The sequence below is a fragment of the Symphalangus syndactylus genome, chromosome 12 (assembly GCF_028878055.3).
Source record: "Symphalangus syndactylus isolate Jambi chromosome 12, NHGRI_mSymSyn1-v2.1_pri, whole genome shotgun sequence".
Lineage (NCBI taxonomy): Eukaryota > Metazoa > Chordata > Mammalia > Primates > Hylobatidae > Symphalangus > Symphalangus syndactylus.
Genome location: NC_072441.2, coordinates 132,355,522 through 132,378,072, shown reverse-complemented (window position 1 = coordinate 132,378,072; position 22,551 = coordinate 132,355,522). Strand labels below are relative to the sequence as shown.

At 51.0% G+C, this 22,551-nt stretch overlaps 3 protein-coding genes across 28 annotated transcripts in view; 1 reads left to right on the top strand and 2 right to left on the bottom strand.

Annotated features, from left to right (window-relative positions):
- Window positions 1-204: 204 nt before the first annotated feature.
- On the bottom strand, window positions 205-12,412 carry MUTYH (mutY DNA glycosylase). 15 transcript variants are annotated; one of them, XM_063627667.1, is made up of 17 exons: window positions 12,040-12,162; window positions 6,613-6,753; window positions 6,177-6,297; window positions 5,193-5,341; window positions 5,065-5,104; window positions 4,878-4,951; window positions 4,699-4,740; window positions 4,544-4,615; window positions 4,355-4,468; window positions 4,172-4,269; window positions 3,947-4,091; window positions 3,804-3,867; window positions 3,442-3,630; window positions 3,201-3,337; window positions 2,963-3,115; window positions 1,479-1,520; window positions 205-397 (listed from the first exon to the last, which is right to left on the bottom strand). In XM_063627667.1, exons 3-17 carry the CDS (start codon window positions 6,289-6,291, stop codon window positions 266-268), a joined length of 1,566 nt encoding a protein of 521 aa, XP_063483737.1. In that variant the 5' UTR covers window positions 6,292-6,297; window positions 6,613-6,753; window positions 12,040-12,162; the 3' UTR covers window positions 205-265. The 15 variants fall into 15 exon arrangements, with proteins under 15 accessions (XP_063483737.1, XP_063483738.1, XP_055110594.1 ...); XM_063627668.1 differs by lacking the exon at window positions 6,613-6,753 and adding an exon at window positions 10,595-10,746 and having other exon boundaries at window positions 12,040-12,122; XM_055254619.2 differs by lacking the exons at window positions 6,613-6,753; window positions 12,040-12,162 and adding an exon at window positions 12,283-12,412 and having other exon boundaries at window positions 5,193-5,383.
- Window positions 12,208-16,052, top strand: TOE1 (target of EGR1, exonuclease). 4 transcript variants are annotated; one of them, XM_055254634.2, is made up of 8 exons: window positions 12,208-12,368; window positions 13,137-13,279; window positions 13,367-13,407; window positions 13,548-13,644; window positions 14,031-14,189; window positions 14,466-14,725; window positions 14,925-15,084; window positions 15,164-16,052. In XM_055254634.2, the coding sequence occupies exons 1-8, from the start codon at window positions 12,317-12,319 to the stop codon at window positions 15,782-15,784; spliced, it is 1,533 nt and encodes a 510-aa protein (XP_055110609.1). In that variant the 5' UTR covers window positions 12,208-12,316; the 3' UTR covers window positions 15,785-16,052. The 4 variants fall into 4 exon arrangements, with proteins under 4 accessions (XP_055110609.1, XP_063483749.1, XP_055110608.1 ...); XM_063627679.1 differs by having other exon boundaries at window positions 12,228-12,368; window positions 15,000-15,084; XM_055254633.2 differs by having other exon boundaries at window positions 12,235-12,386.
- TESK2 (testis associated actin remodelling kinase 2) overlaps window positions 15,967-22,551 on the bottom strand; it is a 145,622-nt gene continuing 139,037 nt past the window's right edge. For 8 of the 9 annotated variants that reach the window (XM_055254613.2, XM_055254614.2, XM_055254618.2 and 5 more), the window contains 6 exons: window positions 19,986-20,068; window positions 19,677-19,761; window positions 19,029-19,112; window positions 18,752-18,838; window positions 17,958-18,075; window positions 15,967-17,639 (listed from right to left, as the gene is read on the bottom strand). In XM_055254613.2, coding sequence (XP_055110588.1) covers window positions 16,921-17,639; window positions 17,958-18,075; window positions 18,752-18,838; window positions 19,029-19,112; window positions 19,677-19,761; window positions 19,986-20,068 — 1,176 coding nt within the window. In that variant the 3' untranslated portion in view covers window positions 15,967-16,920. The remainder of the gene's footprint in view (window positions 17,640-17,957; window positions 18,076-18,751; window positions 18,839-19,028; window positions 19,113-19,676; window positions 19,762-19,985; window positions 20,069-22,551) is intronic. The other variant, XM_063627649.1, reaches the window with a different exon arrangement.

Here is a 22,551-nt window from a genome sequence, read left to right as displayed (position 1 = left end):
AGAAGTGAGGAGTGAGGGGGCTAGGGAGAGGGTGGAAGGCTGTCCAAAATAGCTACAAAAGGGCGAGCGTGGTGGCTCATACCTGTAATCCAAGCACTTTAGGAGGCTGAAGTGGGAGAATCACTTGAGGCCAGAATCACCTGAGTTCGAAACCAGCCTGAGCAACATAGCAAGACCCCCATCTCAAAAAAATATAACATAAAATAACTACAAAAATAAGCACTTTACTAACAGGATTCTCGGGGAATGGGGGCTTTCAGAGGTGTCACTGGGCTGCACTGTTGAGGCTATGTGCATCAGTGGAGATGTGAGACCGAAAGAAATTATCCAGGACTTGCTGGCCCATGCGGGGCTTTTTCCGACTGCACGGAGAGGACACCTGGGACCTTTTGGAACCCTGCGAAAAAATGGAAGGAGGGAGGCCTTGTAGTTGGGGGAGGGGGAGCAGAGAATCCTCTCCTTGTCCTCCCTCCTTTTCCCTGACTCTACTGATCTAGCTCAGGCTTAGCCTGGAATGCTGTAGAGCTTTCATCCTGCCTCAAGTATCTGCCCCATCAATCAACCCTCCAAAAGGCTGCCTGAGGGAATCGAATTGTCCTAAAAATGCAAATCTGACTCCTCTCTCCTCTACCTAAAATGGGTCAGCAGCCTAGGGCTCACACCCTGACTGACCCAGCAGGCCCTGCTGACCTTTCCAGCTAAACCAACTGCTCACAGCTCCTTGAGCACTGCAGCCTGCACTGGGCCCCACCTTTGCTCACACTACTCTTGGGACTGGAAAGAACATCGCTACAGTTGATTCCCCTCCCAAACTTGAAGAAAATGATTCATTTCTAGGACCCAGATTACCAGCTGCTTCCTCCAAACAGCCTTTCCTGATCCTTGTCTCCCAGATAGAACTGATAGCTCCCATGGATGGGTGTGGTGGCTCACGCCTGTAATCCCAGGACTTTGGGAGGCCAAGGCAGGCAGCTCACTTGAGGTCAGGAGTTCGAGACCAGCCTAGTCAACATGGTGAAACCCTGTCTCTACTAAAAATACAAAAATTAGTTGGGCGTGGTGGCGGGCACTGTAATCCCAGCTACTTGGGAGACTGAGGCAGAAGAATCGCTTTAATCCAGTTGTCAGAGATTGCAGTGAGCCGAGAACAGGCCACTGTACTCTAGCTTGGGTGACAGAGCAAGACTCTGTCTCAAAAAAAAAAAAAAGAACTGATGGCTCCACAATTCATATCCCACAAAACCCAAAACCCAGTACACGCATTTCACACACCTGTGACACTGCAGCGTCCTCATCATTTTTTTCCTTTCCCTCTACCCTGCACCCCACAATGCAAGGGCTCCAGGTCAAGAACTATTCCTCTCTCCAGTGAAGCCTCGAGTGGAGAATGTTCACCCAAACATTCGTCGGTTAACTGACTAAAAACCTATGGACTCAGGCCTGGGGAGACACAGTTGGGAGAGGCCTAGGAGACTTACCGTACAGGTCCCTGGCTGTTGGCCCTGATACACACGGAAAACCTAGACAAGAAGACAGGGAGGTGAGGGCTGGCACTTTTTCCAAAAGAGATAAACTGGTGTTCTGCCCTTAACTTCATGTCCCAGTACTTTTGTTTAAAATACGCTTTTTTGGCCAGGCATGGTGGCTCACGTCTGTAATCTCAGCATTTTGGAAGGCCAAGGCGGGTGGATCACTTGAGGCCAGGAGTTCGAGACCAGCCTGGCCAACATGGTGAAACCCCATCTCTAAAAATACAAAAAATCATGGCTGGGTGTGGTAGCTCACACCTGTAATCCCAGCATTCTGGGAGGCTGAGGCGGGCGGATCACTGGAGGTCAAGAGTTCGAGACCAGCCTGGCCAGCATGGTGAAACCTCATCTCTACTAAAAATACAAAAAAAAGTTAGCTGGGTATGGTGGTGCAAGCTCATAATCCCAGCTAATTGGGAGACTGAGGCAGGAGAATCACTTGAACTTGGGAACCAGAGTTTGCAGTGAGCTGAGATCACACCACTGCACTCCAGCCTTGGTGACAGAGGGAGATGCTGTCTCCCTCCCAAAAATTAAAAATAATACAAATTCAAAAATAAAAAATCAGCCAGGCGTGGTGGCACACGCCTGTAATCCCAGCTACTTGGGAGGCTGAGGCAAGAGAATCACTTGAACCTGGGAGGCAGAAGTTGCAATGAGCCAAGATCATGCCATTGCACTCCAGGCTGGGCAACAGAGCAAGACTCCAACTCAAAAAAAAAGAAAAAAAAAAAAGCAATTTTTTTGGCCAGGTGCAGTGGCTCATGCCTGTAATCCCAGAATTTTGGGAGGCAGAGGTGGGTGGATCACTTAAGGCCAGGGGTTTAAGACCAGCCTAGCCAACATGGTGAAATCCCCATCTCTACAAAAAATATAAAACTTAGCTGGGCATGGTGGTGTGGTACACGCCTGTAATCCCAGCTACTCGGGTGGTTGAGGCACGGCAATCACTTGAACCCAGGAAGCAAAGGTTGCAGTGAGCCAAGATCGCACCACTGTACTCCAGCCTGGGTGACAGGGACTCCATCTCAAAAAAATAAAATAAAATAATCGCCGGGCACAGTGGCTCATGCCTGTAATCCCAGCACTTTGGGAGGCTGAGGCAGGCAGATCGCCTGAGGTTGGGAGTTGGAGACCAGCCTGGCCAGCATGATGAAACCCCATCTCTACTAAAAATACAAAAATTAGCCGGGAATGGTGGTGGGCACCTGTAATCTGAGCCACTCAGGAAGCTGAGGCAGGAGAATTGCTTGAACCCAGGAGGCGGAGGTTGCAGTCAACCGAGATAGCGCCACTGCACTCCAGCCTGGGCAACAGAGCGAGACTGCGTCTCAAAAAAAAAAAATGCTTTTTTTCCTGTTTACACAGTAATATATTCATGTAGAACATGTAGGAAACACAAGGAAGTACAACAAAGACAACAAAGGTAGTGCCTTTTTCATGGCGGTGGAAACAGCTGCCGTGTGAAATTCCTCCTGGGTCAGCCAGCGAGCGCCTGGTGGTACGGTGGTCACTGGGGTCTGCCCTTCCAAGGCCAGACCATATACTTGATATGTCAGCTTGATGTGAGAGAAGGTGTGGACAACCTGGAGGAAGGGCCAAGGGATTCAAATAGGCCTGTGGATATAGCCTCAAGAGCCAACATCCTTGGCTGTTCCACCGCTCACTTACCTCTCCAAGGTGCCGGAGGCGTGTGGCTTGGAGGGGCCCAGCCCAACGCTGTAGTTCCTGCAGCAGGGCCTTGCGCTGAAGCTGCTCTGAGGGCTCCCAGGTCACAGACGGGAACTCCCACAGTCCTGCCAGCAGACCTGAGAGGGAGGGCAGCCAGGCAGGGGTCAGGACTTAGCTGCCGATTCCCTCCATTCTCCCTTGTTACTCACGCCACTGCCCTCCACGCCCAGTATCCAGGTACCTGAGTTGGGCCTCTGCACCAGCAGAATTTGGGCCCCAAGGGCGCCAGGCTGTTCCAGAACACAGGTGGCAGAGCTCTCCTCCCTGGGGGGCTTGCGGCTGGCCTTTCTGGGGAAGTTGACCACTCCCAGGGTCTGGTCCCAGGGCTCCGAGGGAGGCAGGCACAGGTGGCACTGTCCAGTGTTGGGAGCTGGGAACGGAGATCCCCGAACCCTACTCAGGCCAAGAGGGCTTCAGGGGCCAACCTAGAGAGCAGGCTTTGGCCGGGTTCTGCAGAATCTTACTCAGGTTAGAGGAAGAACTGGAATGGGGCTTCTGACTGGGCCAGGAAGGGTTGGGGTGGGGGCTAGGTTTGGTGCTCACCACACTCCTCCACGTCAGGACTGCCCAACAGGCTCCGTGAGGCTAAGAGCTGTTCCCGCTCCACCTGAGAGGCACAGGGTTGAGTGTCATAGGGCAGAGTCACTCCTTAGGACTTCTCACTGCCCCTTCCCCAGTAGGCTTACTCTCTGGCGTGCCCGGCACAGGCTCTCCACAGGGCACTGGCTGCACAGTGGGCGCTGTGGGGTACACACTGTGGCCCCTAGCTCCATGGCTGCTTGGTTGAAATCTCCTGGCCGGGCTGGGTCCACCAACTGCTGGGCTAGACCCCTAAAAGGAGGGAACATTGCTGTGAGCCAGAGCTCCTTTGGAGACACCCCTGAAGCACCCTTGTTACCTCAACATCCTACCAGAGCTGCTGGGAGACAAGAGTGCTGCTGGGATCAGCACCAATGGCTCGGACACGGCACAGCACCCGTGCTACGTTGCCATCCACCACACCGGTTGCCTGGCACAGAGGGGCCAAAGAGTTAGCCTGGGCTGGGAGGAAGGAGGCTGGGCACGCACAAAGTGGGGGTGGGCTGTGGGATCACCTGGCCAAAGGCGATAGAGGCAATGGCCCCAGCTGTGTAGCGCCCCACACCAGGCAGGAGCTGCTGCAGGGTCTCTGCTGTACGTGGCATGTGGCCCCCTAGCTCCTCTACCACCTGATTGGAGTGCAAGACTCAAGATTATGAGACACCCAAGACTCCTGGGTTCCTACCCTCCTGCAATCCCCTTACCTTCCGAGCTCCCTCCTGTAGCCGCCGGCCACGAGAATAGTAGCCCAGGCCAGCCCAGAGCTGATTCACCTCCTGTGGGTAGGATCAGAGGTCAACGAGATCACCCGTCAGTCCCTCTATCGTTCCTATTTCCCCTACCCTAGGGTGGCTCTCACCTCCAGGGAAGCACTGGCCAGGTCCTGCAGTGTAGGCCACTTCTATAGCCACAGGCAGGCAGAAAGAGACAAGGTCAAGGGTGAGAGTGGTAGAGGAAGCCTTCTCTACACCAATCCCAAAGTAGAGGCTCTCATCTGGGGTCTGACCCATGACCCTTCCCTTCCTCCCCTGGAGTCACCTGCATCCATCCGGTATAGTAGTTGATCACAGTGGCAACCTGGGTCTGCTGCAGCATGACCTCTGAGACCCACACTGGGGGAAAGGGGTTGGCATGAGGACACTGCTGACCTGCCCTACCTGGCCCACAGCCCCCAGACCCAAGGGCCTCGAGGCAAAGTGGCCCTGCTCTCAGGAGATGTACTGACCAGCATATGCCCGCCTGTCCAGGTCCACCTCATCTTCTGCCTGTCAATGCAACCCCAGATGAGGAGTTAGGGTGGAGGGGGCTGGGTGCCTGCCTCCCACCCACTGTCCCTGCTCCTCACCCACCTACCCGTCTTCTCCATGGTAGGTCCCGCTTCGCTTGGTCGTACCAGCTTAGCAGGCTCCCTCGGAAGGCTGTGACTTCAGCTACGTCTCTGAATAGATGGTATGAGGAGACAGAGGCCTGCAATACCACCTCTTCCGGCTGCCTGGCCAGGCCTGCTGGGGCCCCAGGACACTCAGGAATCATCCCTGCACAGGCTGTGCATCAGGGTCTTGGGACACAGCAGCCTGTGGCAGTATGCTCCTACTTAGGGCTTCCCCCAACCAACCCCCTTAAGCTTTGGAGCTGGAGTCAGACCAGAGTTATGTAATTGTGTGTAGCTGTGGCTAAGTTTCTGGCTTTAATTTTCTCAGGGTGGTACTGCTGGCTTCTTCGTCTCTGAGCCATAATGAAAACCTAATAGTTTTAGCCAGCTATAATGTATACTGGTGCAGGACCTTCCTATTTACAAAACACTTTCAGGCTCATAAACTCATTTGGTCCCATGGAAGCCACATGAGGGAGGAAATGCTGAACTACTGCTCCATTTTACTGGTAAGAAAGCAGCCATTCAGAGCAATTATCCTAATGTCACACAGCAACATAGTCAGAATTACACCCTTAGTGAGTCTCTCTTTTTTTGAGACAGAGTCTGGCTCCATTGCCCAGGCTGAAATGCAGTGGCACTATCTCGACTCAGTGCAACTTCTGCCTTCCAGGCTCAAGCAATCCTCTCACCTCAGCTTCCCGAGTAGCTGGGACTACAGACGCTCACCACCATGCGAGCATAGAGAGGGGGTTTCGCCATGTTACCCAAGCTGGTCTCAAACTCCTGGGCTCAAGGGATCCACCCACCTCGGCCTCCCAAAGTGCTGGGATTACAGGTGTGAGCCACCGCACCTGGCCCTTAGTAAGTCTCTTAATGTCTTGATACGTATCACAATCCCTTCCCAGCCTGAATCTGCCCCCTTTCATGGCTAATGAGCCTTGGGTCACAACCGAGTTCCTTACCATCACAGGCAGAAGGCTTGGCCTGACTGTTGTTCTTAGCATGCTTCTGCCTCCCTTCCTGGCTGGCTGCCTGCTTCCTGTGACCACTTCCCACGGCTGCTCGTGGCTTCCTCATGATGGCCTGAAACAAAAAGACCCAGCCAAAGCAGTCAGTCATGATGAGGCCGAATCTTGAGGCCTTCCAAGGGTGATTGCCATCTCCCTCTCATCTACCATTCATGTAGGGTCCAGCTTTTCTCAAGCACTCTCAAGATGCTCACGGGTTTACTCTTGGCTGGCTGCAGCACTGAGATACAACTAGTACAGCTGAGCAAGTGGCCTCAAGGGGGCCAGCGTTACAGCCCTGGAGACATGCAAAGACTGAGAGGCCAGGGCTGGGATGGGTCAAGGACGAAAGCCTCCTGTTTGGGAGCATTTGTATATCTCTGATGCTTACTGTGACTGTGTGTGTGGATAGGAGTTGTTTAGGTGTGTCTGGGAGAATGGGGGTAGGAGGTTTCTCTGCCTCTTAGAGACGTAGCATGGTTACACTGAAACAGCCTTTAGTAGTCATCTAGTCCAAAACCTTCATTTTATCCTAGAAGAAACCAAGGAACAGAGGGACAAAAGATCTGAGAACAGATGGCAAATCAGTGGGAGAATAGAGATTAGCTATTTTTATTCTTAATCTTTTCCTGATCTAGTAAATCATAGGTGGCTGACCATCAACAATGAGAAAATGTGCCTGGTTGATTTTCACTGCTCCCTGACTGTTATAATGGCCGCCTTTTCTCTAACAGCTAAAATTAGCTGATACTTGGTGAGTGCCTACTCTATGTCAGACCCCATGAAGAGCTTTACCGGATCTCTCAATCTCCTGGTGACTCTATGAGGTATGTACTTGTATCACCTCCACCTTAGTTATAAGGAAATTGAGGTTTATGGAGATTAAGCAACTTGTTCTTTCAAATCCACAACCAGCATTCTTATACTGTGATAAAATGCAGTCCTTGCTAAGCCTCTGTATCAAACTCTCCCCCCAAACCTTTGACTTTACCACCTCATCTTCATCAAAAGAGCTTGCCTCCTCCTTCAGAAAAAAAACAACAAAAACTTCAAATCTACCTCCATTTGCACTGTCCTACCCTCCTCCTCTTCAGAGTCCTGCTCCTCCAATCCCGTCTAACTGTTGGAACTCAGAAACCAATACCCCAGGCCGGGCACGGTGGCTCATGCCTGTAATCCCAACCCTGCGGGAGGCTAAGGCAGGCAGATCACTTGAGGTCAGGAGTTCGAGACCAGCCTGGCCAACATGGCAAAACCCCATCTCTACTAAAAATCCAAAAAAGTTAGCCGGACGTGCTCGCTTGAACCCAGGAGGCAGAGCTTGCAGTGAGCTGAGATCATGCCACTGCACAGCCTGGGCAACACAGACAGAGCAAGACTGTGTCTCAAAAACAAAAAAAACAAAAAAGAAAAGAAACCAATACCCCAAAATATGGCCCTCTGATATGCTGAACTCAAGAAGCCTCAAGGTCTCTCTGATCCTTCCACCCCAGACTCTCCCAAAGCCAGGACAAAGTTGTTCTCTGGCACTCTTTATCTGCCTAAAGTCCAAACCCACTAAAAAGAATACTTGTTTTTTCTTCCCCTCCCACTAAGACTAACATGTAACCACACCTGAACAAACCCTTTCACAGGTATTGTGTACCTCAGGATCATTCAAATTCCAAACAGAACTATTAACAAATTAATCTCTGTCCCCATTCCATTCTCCCTAGTAATCCTTTATTGCCCTTCAACAGAATCTCCTTCTGGCAAAAGTTCAGTTTATTTAAAAACAAATAGAGCTGGACATGCTGGCTCAGGCCTGTAATCCCAGCACTTTGGGAGGCCAAGGCAGGATTACTTGAGCCCAGGAGTTCGAGATTAGGCTTGCAATATAGCAAGACCCGGTCTCTACAAAAACAGAAAAACAGAATTTCTCTTCTATCCCTCATCAGGCCTCTGAGCCCAAGCTAAGCCATCATATCCCCAGTGACCTGCACGTATACATCCAGATGGCCTGAAGCAACTGAAGATCCACAAAAGTGAAAATAGCCTTAACTGATGATATTCCACCATTGTGATTTGTTTCTGCCCCACCCTAACTGATCAATGTACTTTGTAATCTCCCCCACCCTTAAGAAGTTTCTTTATAATCTCCCCACCCTTGAGAATGTAGTTTGTGAGATCCACCCCTGCCCCCAAAACATTGCTCTTAACTCCACTGCCTATCCCAAAACCTATAAGAACTAATGGTAATCCCACCACCCTTTGCTGACTCCTTTTTCGGACTCAGCCTGCCTGCACCCAGGTGAAATAAACAGCCTTGTTGCTCACACAAACCCTGTTTGGTGGTCTCTTCACACAGACACATGTGAGACACCCCTCCCATAATCTGTTTTGCCAGATGGTATATAAACTCACGAACTCTGTAGGGAGATGGGTAATCACTTTGTGGTTCTCCCAGTGTGCATGTTAATAAATTTGTATGCCTTTTCTCCAGTTAACCTGCCTTTTGTGAGCTGAGTTTTTCAGCAGATCTTCAGAGGGCAAAGGGAAAGATTTTCCCCTTGGCTTGTACACAATCAAATCCCACCCTCCTTCCCTTCATAGCCAAACTTCCTTCACCAAACCTGCTTACTTCCACACTCATTCTACAATCCATTCTCCAAAGAGCAAAGGAACCTTTTCTAGATCATGTCACTTCCTTCCTTATAACCTTCAATGGCTTCCCATTCTTTTTTTTTGAGGGGGATGGGGTCTCACTCTGTCACTCAGGCTGGAATGCAGTGGTGTGATCTCGGCTCACTGCAACTTCTGCTTCCTCGGCTCAAGCAATCCTCCCACCCAACTCCAAGCAGCTGGGACCACAGGTGCACACCACCAACACATCCAGCCAATTTTTGTATTTTTGTTAGAGACAGGGTTTCACCATGTTGCCCAGGCTAGTCTCGACCTCCAGAGCTCAAACAATCAACCCGCCTCGGCCTCCCAAAGTGCTGGGATACAGGCATGAGCCATGGCGCCTGGTGACACCCCATTATATTCTTTTATTTATTTATTTATTTATTTATTTTTGAGATGGAGTCTCGCTCTGTCGCCCAGGCTGGAGTGCAGTGGCGCAATCTCGGTTCACTGCAAGCTCCGCCTCCCGGGTTCAAGCCATTCTCCTGCCTCAGCCTCCTGAGTAGCTGGGACTACAGGCACCCACCACCACGCCCAGCTAATTTTTTGTATTTTTAGTAGAGACAGGGTTTCACTGTGTTAGCCAGGATGGTCTCGATCTCCTGACCTCGTGATCCGCCCGCCTCAGCCTCCCAAAGTGCTGGGATTACAGGCAAGAGCCACTGCGCCCAGCCTATTCTTTTATTTTCTTTCTTTTCTCTTTTTTTCTCCCTCCCTCTTTCCTTCCTTCCTTGTTTCCTTTTTCTTTTTTAAATACTCTAGGCCTTTACTATGGGTCATTAATTCTTGAGCAAGCTGGTTGTGGTGGCTCAACACTGTAATCCCGCTACTCTGGAGGCTGAAGTGAAGAACAGCTTGAGCCCAGAAGGTCGAGGCTACAGTGAGCTATGATTCTGCCACTGCACTCCACCCTGGGCTCAGCAAGACCTTGTCTCTTAAAGAAAAAAAAAAAGATTGAGCAAATATTTATGGAGCCCCCTAATAGGTGCCAAGAAGTTTTAGGCACTTGGCGTACTTCAGTAAATAAAACATCAAAAGTTCCTGCCCTCAGGGAGCTTATATTCTAACGGGGACAGAAAAGGAATAATGAACATAAGTAAATTCCATAAGATGTTAGGTGATAAAGATTAGCATAAAAAGCAAAAATTAGACCAAGTCGGGAAAAAAAAGAGTGCCAAGGTGGGGTTTAATGTTGCAATTTTAAAGACTGTGGTCAAGGAAGACCCAAAGCATTCTAAAGGAGTGCAAAGGCCCCAAGGAGGGTGCCTGGTATGTCTGTGGTACAGTAAGTAGGTCAATGTGGTTAGAATGGAATGAGATGGGACTGAGTGGTAGAAGAGGTCAGAGAAGTAAACCAGATGAGGTGGGGAGAGGAGGGTCACAAAGTACCTTATAGGCCATTGGAGGGATTTGGCTGCCACACCCTTGCTCTTATAAGGCAGTCCTCTTACTACAGCCTTGCAGGTCCAGTGATCCAGGCACCATCTGCCTTATCCCCTCACTATGCTCTAGCCAAGGTTGACTGAATTTAGTTGCTTGAACACCTCAAGTGTGTCTGCCCACCTTGGGGCCTCACACAATCCATTTCCTCTGTTTGGACTCTTTTATACTTTACCTAACATCTAATCATTTTTCAAGTCCTGACTGAAATGTCCAAATCAGGTCCCCTCATCTTATCCTATCACATATTTCTGCCTTGTAGCTCTTACCTAATGTAATTTCACATTACTTTGATTCTTTCCATCAGCGTGTACTTCCTGAACTTGACTGTAAAAAACGACTTGAGTTCAAGGACTGATTCTCTTTTGTTGACTGGTGTGTGTCCAAAGTCAGTGCCAGGTAAACTGTACACAATAGTTACCTGTTAAATGAATTAATGGGATGGGGGATAGTCAAAAGACTTTCCCTTTTTTAGGATAGGAGAAATCCAAACAGTTTTTTTTGTTTGTTTGTTTGTTTTTTTAGAGACAGTGTGTCCCTCACTTTGCTGCTCTGCCACCCAGGCTGGAGTGCAATGAGATCATGGCTCACTGCAGCCTCAGCCTCCTGGGCTCAAGCCATCCTCTCGCCTCAGCCTCCCAGGTAGCTGGGACTACAGGTGCGCACCACCATGCCCAGCTAATTTTTAATTTTTTTTTGTAGAGACAAAGTTTCACTATGTTGCCCAGGCTAGTCTTGAACTCCTAGGGCCAAGCGATCCTCCCACCTCGGCCTCCTAAAATGATTACAGGCATAAGCCACTGCGCCTGGCCCAAGCAGTTCCGAATAATGATGAAATGGGCTCAGTTGAGAGAAGCTGAAGATGAACTATAAACAATGAGGAACAAAGAAGCATTGGAAGGCAGAGGTGGATGGGAATCGGAGTGTTTACGGAGGGACTAGTCTCCGATAGGAACCTCTTTTTTTTTTTTTTTTGAGTCGGAGTTTCGCTCTTGTTGCCCAGGCTGGAGTGCAAAATGCCGTGATCTCGGCTCACTGCAACCTCCGCCTCCCAGGTTCAAGCGATTGTCCTGCCTCAGCCTCCCAAGTAGTGGGATTACAGGCACCTGCACCATACCCAGCTAATTTTTTTTGTACTTTTAGTAGAGACGGGGTTTCACCATGTCGGCCAGGCTGGTTTTGAACTCCTGACCTCGGGTAATCCGCCCGCCTCGGCCTCCCAAAGTTCTGGGATTACAGGCGTGAGCCACCGCGCCCGGCTTAGGAACCTCTTTCAAGTTCAATCACCCTCTAGGTCGACTATACCGCCTAGCTGTTTCACAATTTGTCCCTTCCTCGCCATCCGTATTGTCAGCCTTAATTCAAGTTCACATTATCTCTTGATTGGATTATTTCAAAAGCTTCCCTACCAATCAGTCGCCCTACACCCTCCACCGATGGCCTTCTCCTCACCTCTTTCACTTTCTGGAAATCACTAAGCTCTCCATCCTCTCTGGGAATTTACCCATGCCCAGAACGCCCTTTTTTCCCCCCACCCGACCCTCTCCTAGTCTAACGCCTGGGCGTGCTTTAAGCTCAGCTCAGGCAGCGTCACCTTCTCTGGAAAGCCCAAACCCAGCCACCCCACTACCCCCCACCCCCGGCCCACGCTGATGAAGACAGCGGAGCACGAAAGCCCCACGTTCCCGCCGCGAGTGCGGGAGAGAAAAATTACCTCCCGAGAGCTCTAGCGCGCCCGGCTTTCCGGCGCACTCCAGGGGGCGTGGCTCGGGTCCACCCAGGCGGCAAGCCAGCAGCACAGGCCAATAGGCAATTAGCGCGCGCCGGGCGGCCTTCCCCGCGCCGCACCCGGGAGGTCTGAGCGGAAGTTCAACCCCTCTGCGACCTGACGGCGAGACCCCGCCCCATCCCCGACTGCCTGAACCGCGCCAGGACACGGAGCGCAAGTCTAGCGTACCCACAGACGACTCAAGCGGGAGACGAGCGGTGTCATGGCCGCCGACAGTGACGATGGCGCAGTTTCAGCTCCCGCAGCTTCCGACGGTGAGCGGCTTCCCAGAGGTAACCTTCAAAGCCTCTGCGCTCTGGTAGAGGGGAAGGCCTCGGGCTCATAGTTCTAGAGGCCCCTCAAGCTTCAGAGGACTGCTCCTTCCGCCTGAACTAGCCACGAGGAGACTACAAGTTCCGTTGTACACCGCGGCTCGGGCTGCAAAAGCCTGGAGCGTTGGGAGCATGGGGCTGATGGAGGCATGGCGGGAGATGTAGTTTGGAGCTCATAATGGTTAGTAATAATAGTTGTGATTCAGTTCAGTGGAGTGGATTGAGCGTTGTGATCCAAAGGAAGGTAGGACGTATTGGGAGCTCTGGTGTGGGGCACTGCCAGGCTCTGGGGCTTACTGGGAGCTGTTGCTTGTGGCGCTGGGGCACCATGAGAACAGTAGTGTGGATCCCTGTGGGATATTAAGGGAGCTGAGATCTTCAAGCCCTGCAAAATGTTTCCTGCAGGACATGGGAAAAAAGAATCAAAGGTCATCTAGTCTAACTTTCTCCTCTACAGATTGTGACAGCGAGGTGGGAAGTAATTTACCCAGGCTCATATAAGCCACTAGAAGACTCAGGCTTCCTCTCCCTAAATTCAGGGCATTCTCCACTCCAAGGCCTGTGTGTAGAACACGTGGGATACAAAGGCTTGTGGGAAAAGCTACCAATGGAAACTACCCCACTCACCACCATCACCGTGGCCTAGCTTGGTGTCTGTTCCCCTGGGCTCTTTCCTTAAGCGTGAACATCCATCACCCTCCTAACCCCCAGGTGGTGTCAGCAAAAGCACAACATCTGGGGAGGAACTAGTAGTCCAGGTTCCGGTAGTGGATGTGCAAAGCAACAACTTCAAGGAGATGTGGCCATCCCTCCTGCTAGCCATAAAGACAGCTAATTTCGTGGCTGTGGACACGGTGAGAGTTGGGAAACAAGGAGGGCAGGTGGTTGTGAAGGGGCTGGTGCTAGAGGCCTGTCACAACCCTCCCTTTACCTACCCACAGGAGCTGAGTGGGCTTGGGGACAGGAAGAGTTTGCTGAACCAGTAAGTATAATAAGCCCTGTTCTCTTTAGTGCCAGCCCTCAACTGTGGAGTGGGGGGGTGGGGGGGTCACGGACCTGGGTGGTTTGGGTCCTTCATAAGGCTAACTCCTAGCCACAGCAACCCCCATACCCAACCCCAAGGTGCATCGAGGAACGTTACAAGGCCGTGTGTCATGCTGCCAGGACCCGTTCTATCCTTTCCCTGGGCCTCGCCTGCTTCAAGCGGCAGCCAGACAAGGTATGAGCTGATCTCACCCCAATCCTAGGTGTGGCTGTGGGGAGGAGGGTAGAGAGATTCTGGGGAACATCAGATATGAAGCGTTTTTCTCCCAAATCTTTTTTTTTTAACTTGATAGATTTTTTTTTTTTTTAATTTGAATAGGTTTATGGGGAACAGGTGGTGTCTGGTTAAATGAGTAAGTTCTTCAGTGGCGATTTCTGAGATTTTGGTGCACCCATCACCCAAACAGTGTACACTGTGCCCAATGCGCAGTCTTTTATCCCTCACCTGCCTCCATCCTTTCCCCCCTGAGTCCCAGAGTCCACTGTATCATTCTTAAGCTTTTGCATCCTCCTAGCTTGGCTCTCCGAAATCTTGATATAGCAGACTTCTCTTTCTCCCAGGGTGAACATTCCTATCTGGCTCAAGTGTTCAATCTCACTCTGCTGTGCATGGAGGAGTATGTCATAGAACCAAAGTCTGTGCAGTTCCTGATACAGCATGGCTTCAACTTCAACCAGCAGTATGCCCAAGGCATCCCCTACCATAAGGGCAATGACAAGGTAGGCCTCCAGCGTCCCTAGCCTTGAGGCTGCCCCTTCTGTGACTTTATTTCTTCCTACTCTAGGCTGGATGTCTGGGGAGAATCTGCTTCTTAGGGAGTATGGGGAATCACTAGTGACAGGGCTTGGGAAACAAGACTGGTATGAGGAGGGTGGGTAGCATTGGGTAAGGTAGAGAGAGAGCGTTCCAAGTGGAGAAGTCTGGGATAAGTGCCCAGCAGAAGAGGCTCCCTGGGGGACTCTGTCCTCCTCATTGACCCCTTTACTTTCGCCTAGGGTGATGAGAGCCAGAGCCAGTCAGTACGGACCCTATTCCTGGAGCTAATCCGAGCCCGCCGGCCTCTGGTGCTACACAATGGCCTTATAGACTTGGTGTTCCTGTACCAGAACTTCTATGCACACCTCCCTGAGAGTCTGGGAACCTTCACCGCTGACCTGTGTGAGATGTTCCCAGCAGGCATTTATGACACCAAATATGCTGCTGAGTTTCATGCCCGTTTCGTGGCCTCCTACTTAGAATATGCCTTCCGGAAATGGTGAGGAAATGGTTGAGGGAAAGGGGTGGGGCCTGATACGAGTTTATTTCATTCACTTAAGATATTTATTGAGCTCCTACCGTGTGCCCAGGCAGTGTTTTAGGTGCTGAGGATTCAGCAGTGAACAAAACAGACCACAAAACCCTGCTCTTATGGAGCTTATATGCTAGTGGACCATTACCCTCTTGCGCTGTTGCAGTGAACGGGAAAATGGGAAGCAGCGGGCAGCTGGCAGCCCACACCTTACCCTGGAGTTCTGCAACTATCCTTCCAGCATGAGGGACCATATTGATTACCGCTGCTGCCTGCCCCCAGCAACCCACCGTCCTCATCCCACCAGCATCTGTGACAACTTCTCGGTGAGAGCACCCACCTATTTCTTGGGAGGGGAGGTTCTGATGCCTGGAGCCTCTTTCTAAGCCTCTTTCCCACCCCTAGGCTTATGGCTGGTGCCCCCTGGGACCACAGTGTCCTCAGTCCCACGATATTGACCTTATCATTGACACTGATGAGGCTGCGGCAGAGGACAAGCGGCGACGGCGACGACGTAGGGAAAAACGGAAGAGGGCTTTGTTGAACCTACCGGGGACACAGACCTCTGGGGAAGCTAAGGATGGTCCTCCCAAGAAGCAGGTCTGTGGGGATAGCCTCAAGGCTGAAGAAACCGAGCAGGAGGTGGCTGAGGATGAAACTAGGAACCCGCCTCACTCCAAGCAAGGCAACAAAAATGACTTAGAGATGGGGATTAAGGCAGCAAGGCCTGAAATAGCTGATACAGCTACCTCAGAAGTGCCAGGGAGCCAAGCCAGTCCTAACCCAGTGCCTGGGGATGGATTGCACCGGGCTGGTTTTGATGCTTTTATGACAGGTTATGTGATGGCCTATGTGGAAGTGAGCCAGGGACTGCAGCCCTGCAGCTCTGGACCCTGGCTCCCTGAATGCCACAATAAGGTATATTTGAGTGGCAAAGCTGTACCCCTCACAGTGGCCAAGAGCCAGTTCTCCCGTTCCTCCAAAGCCCACAATCAGAAGATGAAGCTCGCTTGGGGCAGTAGCTGATGCAACTTCCACCTTGCACTCAGGTGGAACAGAGGTATTTTGGGTCTCTCTAGCCTGAAATGTCATCCTCAATTATTACTGAGTTTAGGGGTGGGGGAATGTCCTGGCAGACATATCACTGCATTGCCCTGGACCACCTCCTTTATCCCAGTGTCTGAGGTACAAGTAAGAAGGCTGACCAGCACCTGTAACACCGACTTTATTTTTAAGTCTGAAAATGTCTTGGGAAAGTTTTACAAAAAAACAACAGAAGCAAGTTATGAAAATATTTGACCAGCTTCATCTTTGGTTATTTCTTATTGCAGCTCTGTAAGGACAGACTGTTCCCAAAGCTCCAGCCATGGCAGGAAGGGAAGAAAATCAGTCCATGTATAAACCATTTAACCAACTGAATGTATCACATGTTGACAAATACATAGAAGCAGGCCCTAGGGCCTACAAAACCAGCCCCACTCCCAACCACAAGGTTGAAAGTCTTATGGGGCAGAACATTAAGACTCCTTTATAAATATGAAAATAGATTAATCAATGGGAAAAGATCTTTGAATAGGTTAGCTAAGAGCCATGACCACCACGCTGCCTTGCTGTCCCCTTGCATAGAAATGTAGTGACGTGGTCTGACCATGCAGTAAGTGCAAACAGCAATTACTCAAGTGTCTTAGAATACTGGCAAGAAGCACCCCAATATTCAGGTCTGGGAAACAGCCATGCCCATTTTGGCCTCTTGGTCAGCTCCATGTTCCACTCAGTAGCTTATATGCCCCAAGAAAGGGGAAGAGACGGACCTGGGGTGGGGAAAGAACCGGGGTAACAGCTGCCTGCCAGCTCAGCCTAGAACTAGACATCCTCTGGTCTTATCTGGGGAAGTACACTGGAGGGGGTCTGGTGGGAGGCAGACCTCCTTGCCGGATTTCAGAGGCTTGGTATCAGCTGTTGGCCCTGACTAGGAAGGCCTCTCACTGCTGCCTCCCCTGTCATACACAGCCAATGGGCACTGGGAGCCCAGAATTTGAACCTAGCTTGGCCTAGCCTGCCTGCTCTGTAGGCTCCAGGGAAGAATCAAGGCTGTGCACCTAGGGGGCCATATGGTTTCAGCTGAAGGTCCATCCCCAAGGTGAGGCAGGGACCAACCCCCCTCACTCATCCTGCTTTCCCTGGGTTTGCAGGCCTATGCCCGAGGTGGAGAAGGTGGCTGGAGTTGAGCCTGCTGGCCTTTCTTCTACCTCCATCTCCTCAGAAGCACCCGCAGGGCATGGACTGGCCCCCTGGGGCCTGGACCCAAAACCATTTTCTTCCTGGAGACTGGAGCAGTCCATAGCCTCATGGGCTTGAGCAGCTGGTAGGGCAGATGCCCGGAATGGTGGGATCTCTTTAACTCTGTACTTGAGACTACTTAGGCGTGGTGGGGGCCCATCAGATAGCGATTCTTCCCGGCCCACAAATGGACAGGCCTCTTGATGCAAGAACTCAGGCGAACCAGGCAAGGAACGCCACCGGCGAATAGGTGGGGCCAGGGGCTCCTGCCAGTCAGCCAGGGGCATAGTTCTGGGCCCTGGTGCATCCAGGTCAAATACCAGAGAGATGACAGACTTGCTGGGAAGGTCAAAAAACTTGATCTTGCCCCCCTTGAGGTCCTGGCGAGCACTAAAAGGGTTGACTTTGGGGGTGCGGGCAGCACCATCTCGTGGCCGGTAGTATGGGTCCAAGACGCTCACTGTACGTGGGGGCTTACGGGAAAAGATGTCTGACTGGCTTCGAGACAGCCAGATGGTACGTCTTGGGCATGGTGACTTGTGGGGGATCTTGTCATCCAGTGAGCTTAGTCGCTTCACCCCAGGTGCTTTCTCCAAGAGTCCTGAAGAATAATCAAGTCTGGGTTACTCTCACTAGTCATAACAAATACAAGCAGCATTTTACCACAGAATGTTTTCACTCATGAAAGTAAAGCTGATACCATGGCCCTGTTTCACCAGTGAAGAAACAGACTCAGAGATGGGAAGCAGTATGCCAAGCTACAGCTCTTAAAAAGGCCAGTACTTTCTGCATCATCTCCTTCCCCTCCGCTTTGTTTCTGGACCTGGGATCCTGGCAATCACAACCCTAAGAGGACAAGGCCCCACATCTGAATTTCCTCCCTTAGGGTTAGATTGGGCTTCCTGGTCTAATCTCTTACCCCTGGCTGTGGGCTGCAGCTTCCTATCCCTCTCCTGCTCTTCTTCCTGTAGGCGGCTCAGAATTTCCTCCAGGGTCTTCCCAATCTCCACAAAAGATGGGCGCAGTTTGGGGTCCATCTGTAGGTATCCACAACAGCCATGAGCTCTGCCCTCCATCTCCCACCCCAAAGATGGCATTTGAGTCTATTTCTGGCATCTTTGAAGATTCAGATGTGCAGCTGAGAGACCTTTTCTAAAGGCCCCAGACAATGAAGGTGATCCCTACAGTTCAGGTCAGGGAAAACACTACTGTCTACTACCCTCCCTGTCTTAGTGTTTGTCTTACCACCTTGTCACAGAACCTTCCAAAAGTATGCTCATATTAGTTTATTCTGTTCTTGAGTTCTGCTCCTAATGTGTTTCTGGGACGTATCTGAACGAAGCCCACCTACCCCTTGATCCTAACAGGTAAGATCCAGCCCCAGAGCTATATATGTGAAGGCCAAGAAGAGCCTTTCTCATATGCCTCAGGACCAGTTGGATCCACAGTCCAACAATAAAACCCAAGGCAAGGAGTGATGGGTCTACTCTACAAGCTGAGGACCAGATAATACAAAGCAATTTTTTTCTTTCCTTGGTCCAGAGCTCTGAATAGGTTAGCTGCCAGAGGGAGGAGGAGGAGGTGTGGTTGCTGTCACTACAGTGAAAATGAGGTCCCTCATGAAGCTAATTAGCAGCCTCTCTGTACAGTCCTAACCAGGTGAAAAGGGTTCAGCCAGCCCCTGATGAAAGGCAGAGGGAGAAAGACACTCACATTACAGCAGTTGAAGGTAAGCTGCAGAAAGTCTGGGGGACAGTCTCCCACCATGTGCTGGAAAGCATCATAGTCCAGCCCGAAATTCTGTGGATGGGTATGGAAAGCATAGGTAGACAGTTCATTAATCCCCCCACCCATCCCAGCCTGCTCAGTAGAAGAGGTTGGGAGCTGCCCCTGACAACCAGCAACAGAGAGTTCCAGCAAGTCCACCCCAGGGACAGAACAGTTCCATTGCTTCAAACTAGCCCCATCAGTGGCCATGCTTGCAGCTCACCTCTGTGCGGGGAAGATAGTCCGGGTCGGCCTGGATGCGGGCGATGATCTCGCAGAGGATGATACCATAAGAGAACACATCTGCCTGGTGGATAGTCGGACTTTGGTTTCCCTCTTAATGGGTTGAGGGGTAGGGTATCTGCCCCTGCCCCTGCCCCTGCCTCCCCCCCACCCCACCATCTAACAGCCCAGGCCTGGGCCATATTGCCCATATTTCATCCAAGTCAGTCACTGGGCAGCTGCCAGGTACCACCACTGCTCTTGGTAGGAACATCTTGGACACTCTGCTAAGAGTGGATTCTAAGGAGAATCGGCCGAGCGCGATGGCTCATGCCTGTAATCCCAGCACTTCGGGAGGCCGAGGCGGGCAGATCACTTAAGGTCAGGAGTTTGAGACCAGCCTGGCCAATATGGTGAAACCCTGTCTCTACTAAAAATAAAAAAATTAGCTGGGCGTGGTAGCACATGCCTGTAATTCCATCTACTTGGGAAGCTGAGGCAAGAGAATAGCTTGAACCCGGGAGGCAGTGAGCCGAGATCGTGCCACTGCATTCCAGCCTGAGCAACAGAGTGAGACGATCTCAAAAAAAAAAAAAAGAAAAGAAAAAGAAAAAAAGGAGAATCAGGCCTTGAGATCCTCCAAACTTACCTTTTCATTATAGGGCTCATCTCGGAGAACCTCAGGTGCCATCCAGAATGGGGAACCCACCACAGCCAGCTTCTCACTCCCCATGCTGTGGGGTGAGATTATACAGAAAATGAGCTTACCAATGGCTGGTGCAATGGAATCTTTTGACCATTCCTCCACCCCAAGGATGGGTACAGACGAGGACTAAACAAATTTAGGGAGCTGAGGTTGAGCTGTGACCAAGTCCTGGCCTCTGGGAAGGAGGCTAGAATTTTCCCTTAGCTTCAGCCTCCTGTCCCTTGGACCCCAGCATCCAGTAGGGCTACACACCTGACATCGGGGATCTTCTCAGCCAGGCCAAAGTCAGCTACCACTGCAGAGTAACCATCCTCATCCCTCTTTATCAGGCAGTTCTAGGGTTCCCAGGAAGGAAGAGAAAATAATGTGGCTCAGAAGTGGGGATCAGCCAGCCAGAGTTACCACCCATTCCTCCCTTCCCAGCACAGGGCACCTTGTTCTCTGCTCCTTGGTGAACCGCACTCAAGCTGACCCCACTGGTCAGATTAGGGGCTCTAAGACAGCCAGGTGAGATGAGTTAGTCTTGGGTCTTGGGTGGCTGTCCTAGGATACACTTCACATTCCCAACAATTACTCATCTTTGCTTTCTAAGTACTAGGCATAGTTTTAAGTGCTAGAAATAGCTAGATGAAAACCAAAACCCTTGTCCTCTTGGAGCTTGCAATATAGGGGAGAACAACAAACTATCAGGCCCCTGGCCTCCCTTCCTCCTTCCTCAGAAACACAGACCCAAAGCCCAGGCCAGACCTTGCCAACTCGATACAAGCACAAGACAAGTGTTTAAGCCTTCACTAACCTTCACTGTCCACAAGATCACAACCAACCTCTTCTCTGGCATTAAAAGTCTATGATCTGGCTTTATCCAACTGGCCTAGCAGCTGTCCCCCTGTTCCTGATGCCCCTATGCACATATCCTCATCCAAACTTGTCACAGACAAGCTTGACTTACAAAACCTGAACAGGTCCTTCAAGCCTTTGCCTTTGCTTACACTGTTCCCTTTCATTTGAAATATTCTCCCAATTATCCTTTTCACCTAAGAAAATTTTGTATTTTAAGGCAAGCTGCCTTTTTAGCCATGACCTAATCTTTCTTTTCTTTTTTTTTTTTTTTTTTTTTTTTTGAGACGGAGTCTCGCTGTCACCCAGGCTGGAGTGCAGTGGCGCGATTTTGGCTCCCTGCAGGCTCCGCCCCCCGGGGTTCACGCCATTTTCCTGCCTCAGCCTCCCGAGTAGCTGGGACTACAGGCGCCCGCCACCTCGCCCGGCTAATTTTTTGTGTGTGTTTTTAGTAGAGACGGGGTCTCACCGTGTTAGCCAGGATGGTCTCGATCTCCTGACCTTGTGATCCGCCCGCCTTGGCCTCCCAAAGTGCTGGGATTACAGGCGTGAGCCACCGCGCCCGGCCGCCATGACCTCATCTTTCTCCCTCTCATCTCAACTCCTTTAGCTCCTTCTCTATGCCACTCCTCTTACAGTCTAGCAGAAAAGCTGTGAACCCCTCAGGAGCAAGTTCTGGTTTGCCTTCCTTCCTCAGCTTTCAATTCATGAGATAGGCTGAGAACATGCTCACTGAACAAATGCTGTCTTCAGGTCAACCCAAGTGACCTGTAAATAAACAAAAAGCAGCAACCAGCTCTCCCCAAATAGCTGCTTTCAAAATAGCCCTACACTGCTCTGGCTCAAGAGGCACCTCACCCCACCCCCTTCCTTCAGAATAGCAGAGAGCAGGGATCCTTGGCTCACAGAAACACTTCTGGAGCCAGCAAGGCCCCATCTGACCCAAACCAGCCCTCCTTCCTTGCCAGCCTTGGTATCTAGTTGCTAAGACATGGCCAAGTCACCTCCTGCTTACTCCTGTCAGGTACAAATCAATCCCTTGCTCTGGCCTTGACATGATTACACTATTCCCCTTACCCAAGCTGGAAGGAGCCGTGATTTTATCACTTCTACCCTGGATCACAGGTAGACATGCCTCATCTCTGGTTTCCAGGAAGGACAGTTCTCGTGCTTGTCCTGGCTTTGGCTCTCTAATCAGTCCTGTTGGCTCAGCACCCCCAGCTCCCTGACTTTGACTGACTGTGAGAATATGGGCCCTAGGCCAGCCTGCCTATTAGCCAAAGCCCCAGATATAGGGCACCAGCCTGTGAGGCAGTGGCAGCTCAGATATGTCACCTATGTCTCTTCCCTCCTAGAGGACTTTTGAGTGAGGTAGCCCTGCCTACACTAAGCAGTAAGAGAGGCCCAGTCAGATTTCCCTGAGGCAAGAGGTGACCTTTTCAGTTTCAGAAAACAGTCCAGGCACTGTTGCTGCCTGGTTCCCGTTCTTCATTGTCCTCACACCTATTATGTTACACTGCAGCAGTGACTTACATGTTTGCCTCTTCACTGGCAAGGAATGATTTCATTTGTCTCTGTATCTGTAACCTAGCACAGGTACCCAGAAAGAGCTTGGCAAAAGTGGGTTAAATGAAAGTTTGGTCTGATGACTGAAGCAACTGGGCTTCTTTTAAAAGCATGTGTCAAGCTGGGTGTGGTGGCTCATGCCTGTAATTCCGGCACTTTGGGAGGCCGAGGCATGCGGATCACCTGAGGTCAGGAGTTCAAGACCAGCTTGGCCAACATGGTGAAACCCTGTCTTTACTAAAAATACAAAAATTAGCCAGGTGTGGTGGCAGGCACCTGTAATCCCAGCTACTCGGGAGGCTGAGGCAGGAGAGTCACTTGAACCCGGGAGGCAGAGGTTGCAGTGAGCCAAGATCACACCACTGCACTCCAGCCTGGGTGACAGTGAGACTCTGTCTCAAAAATTAAAATTAAA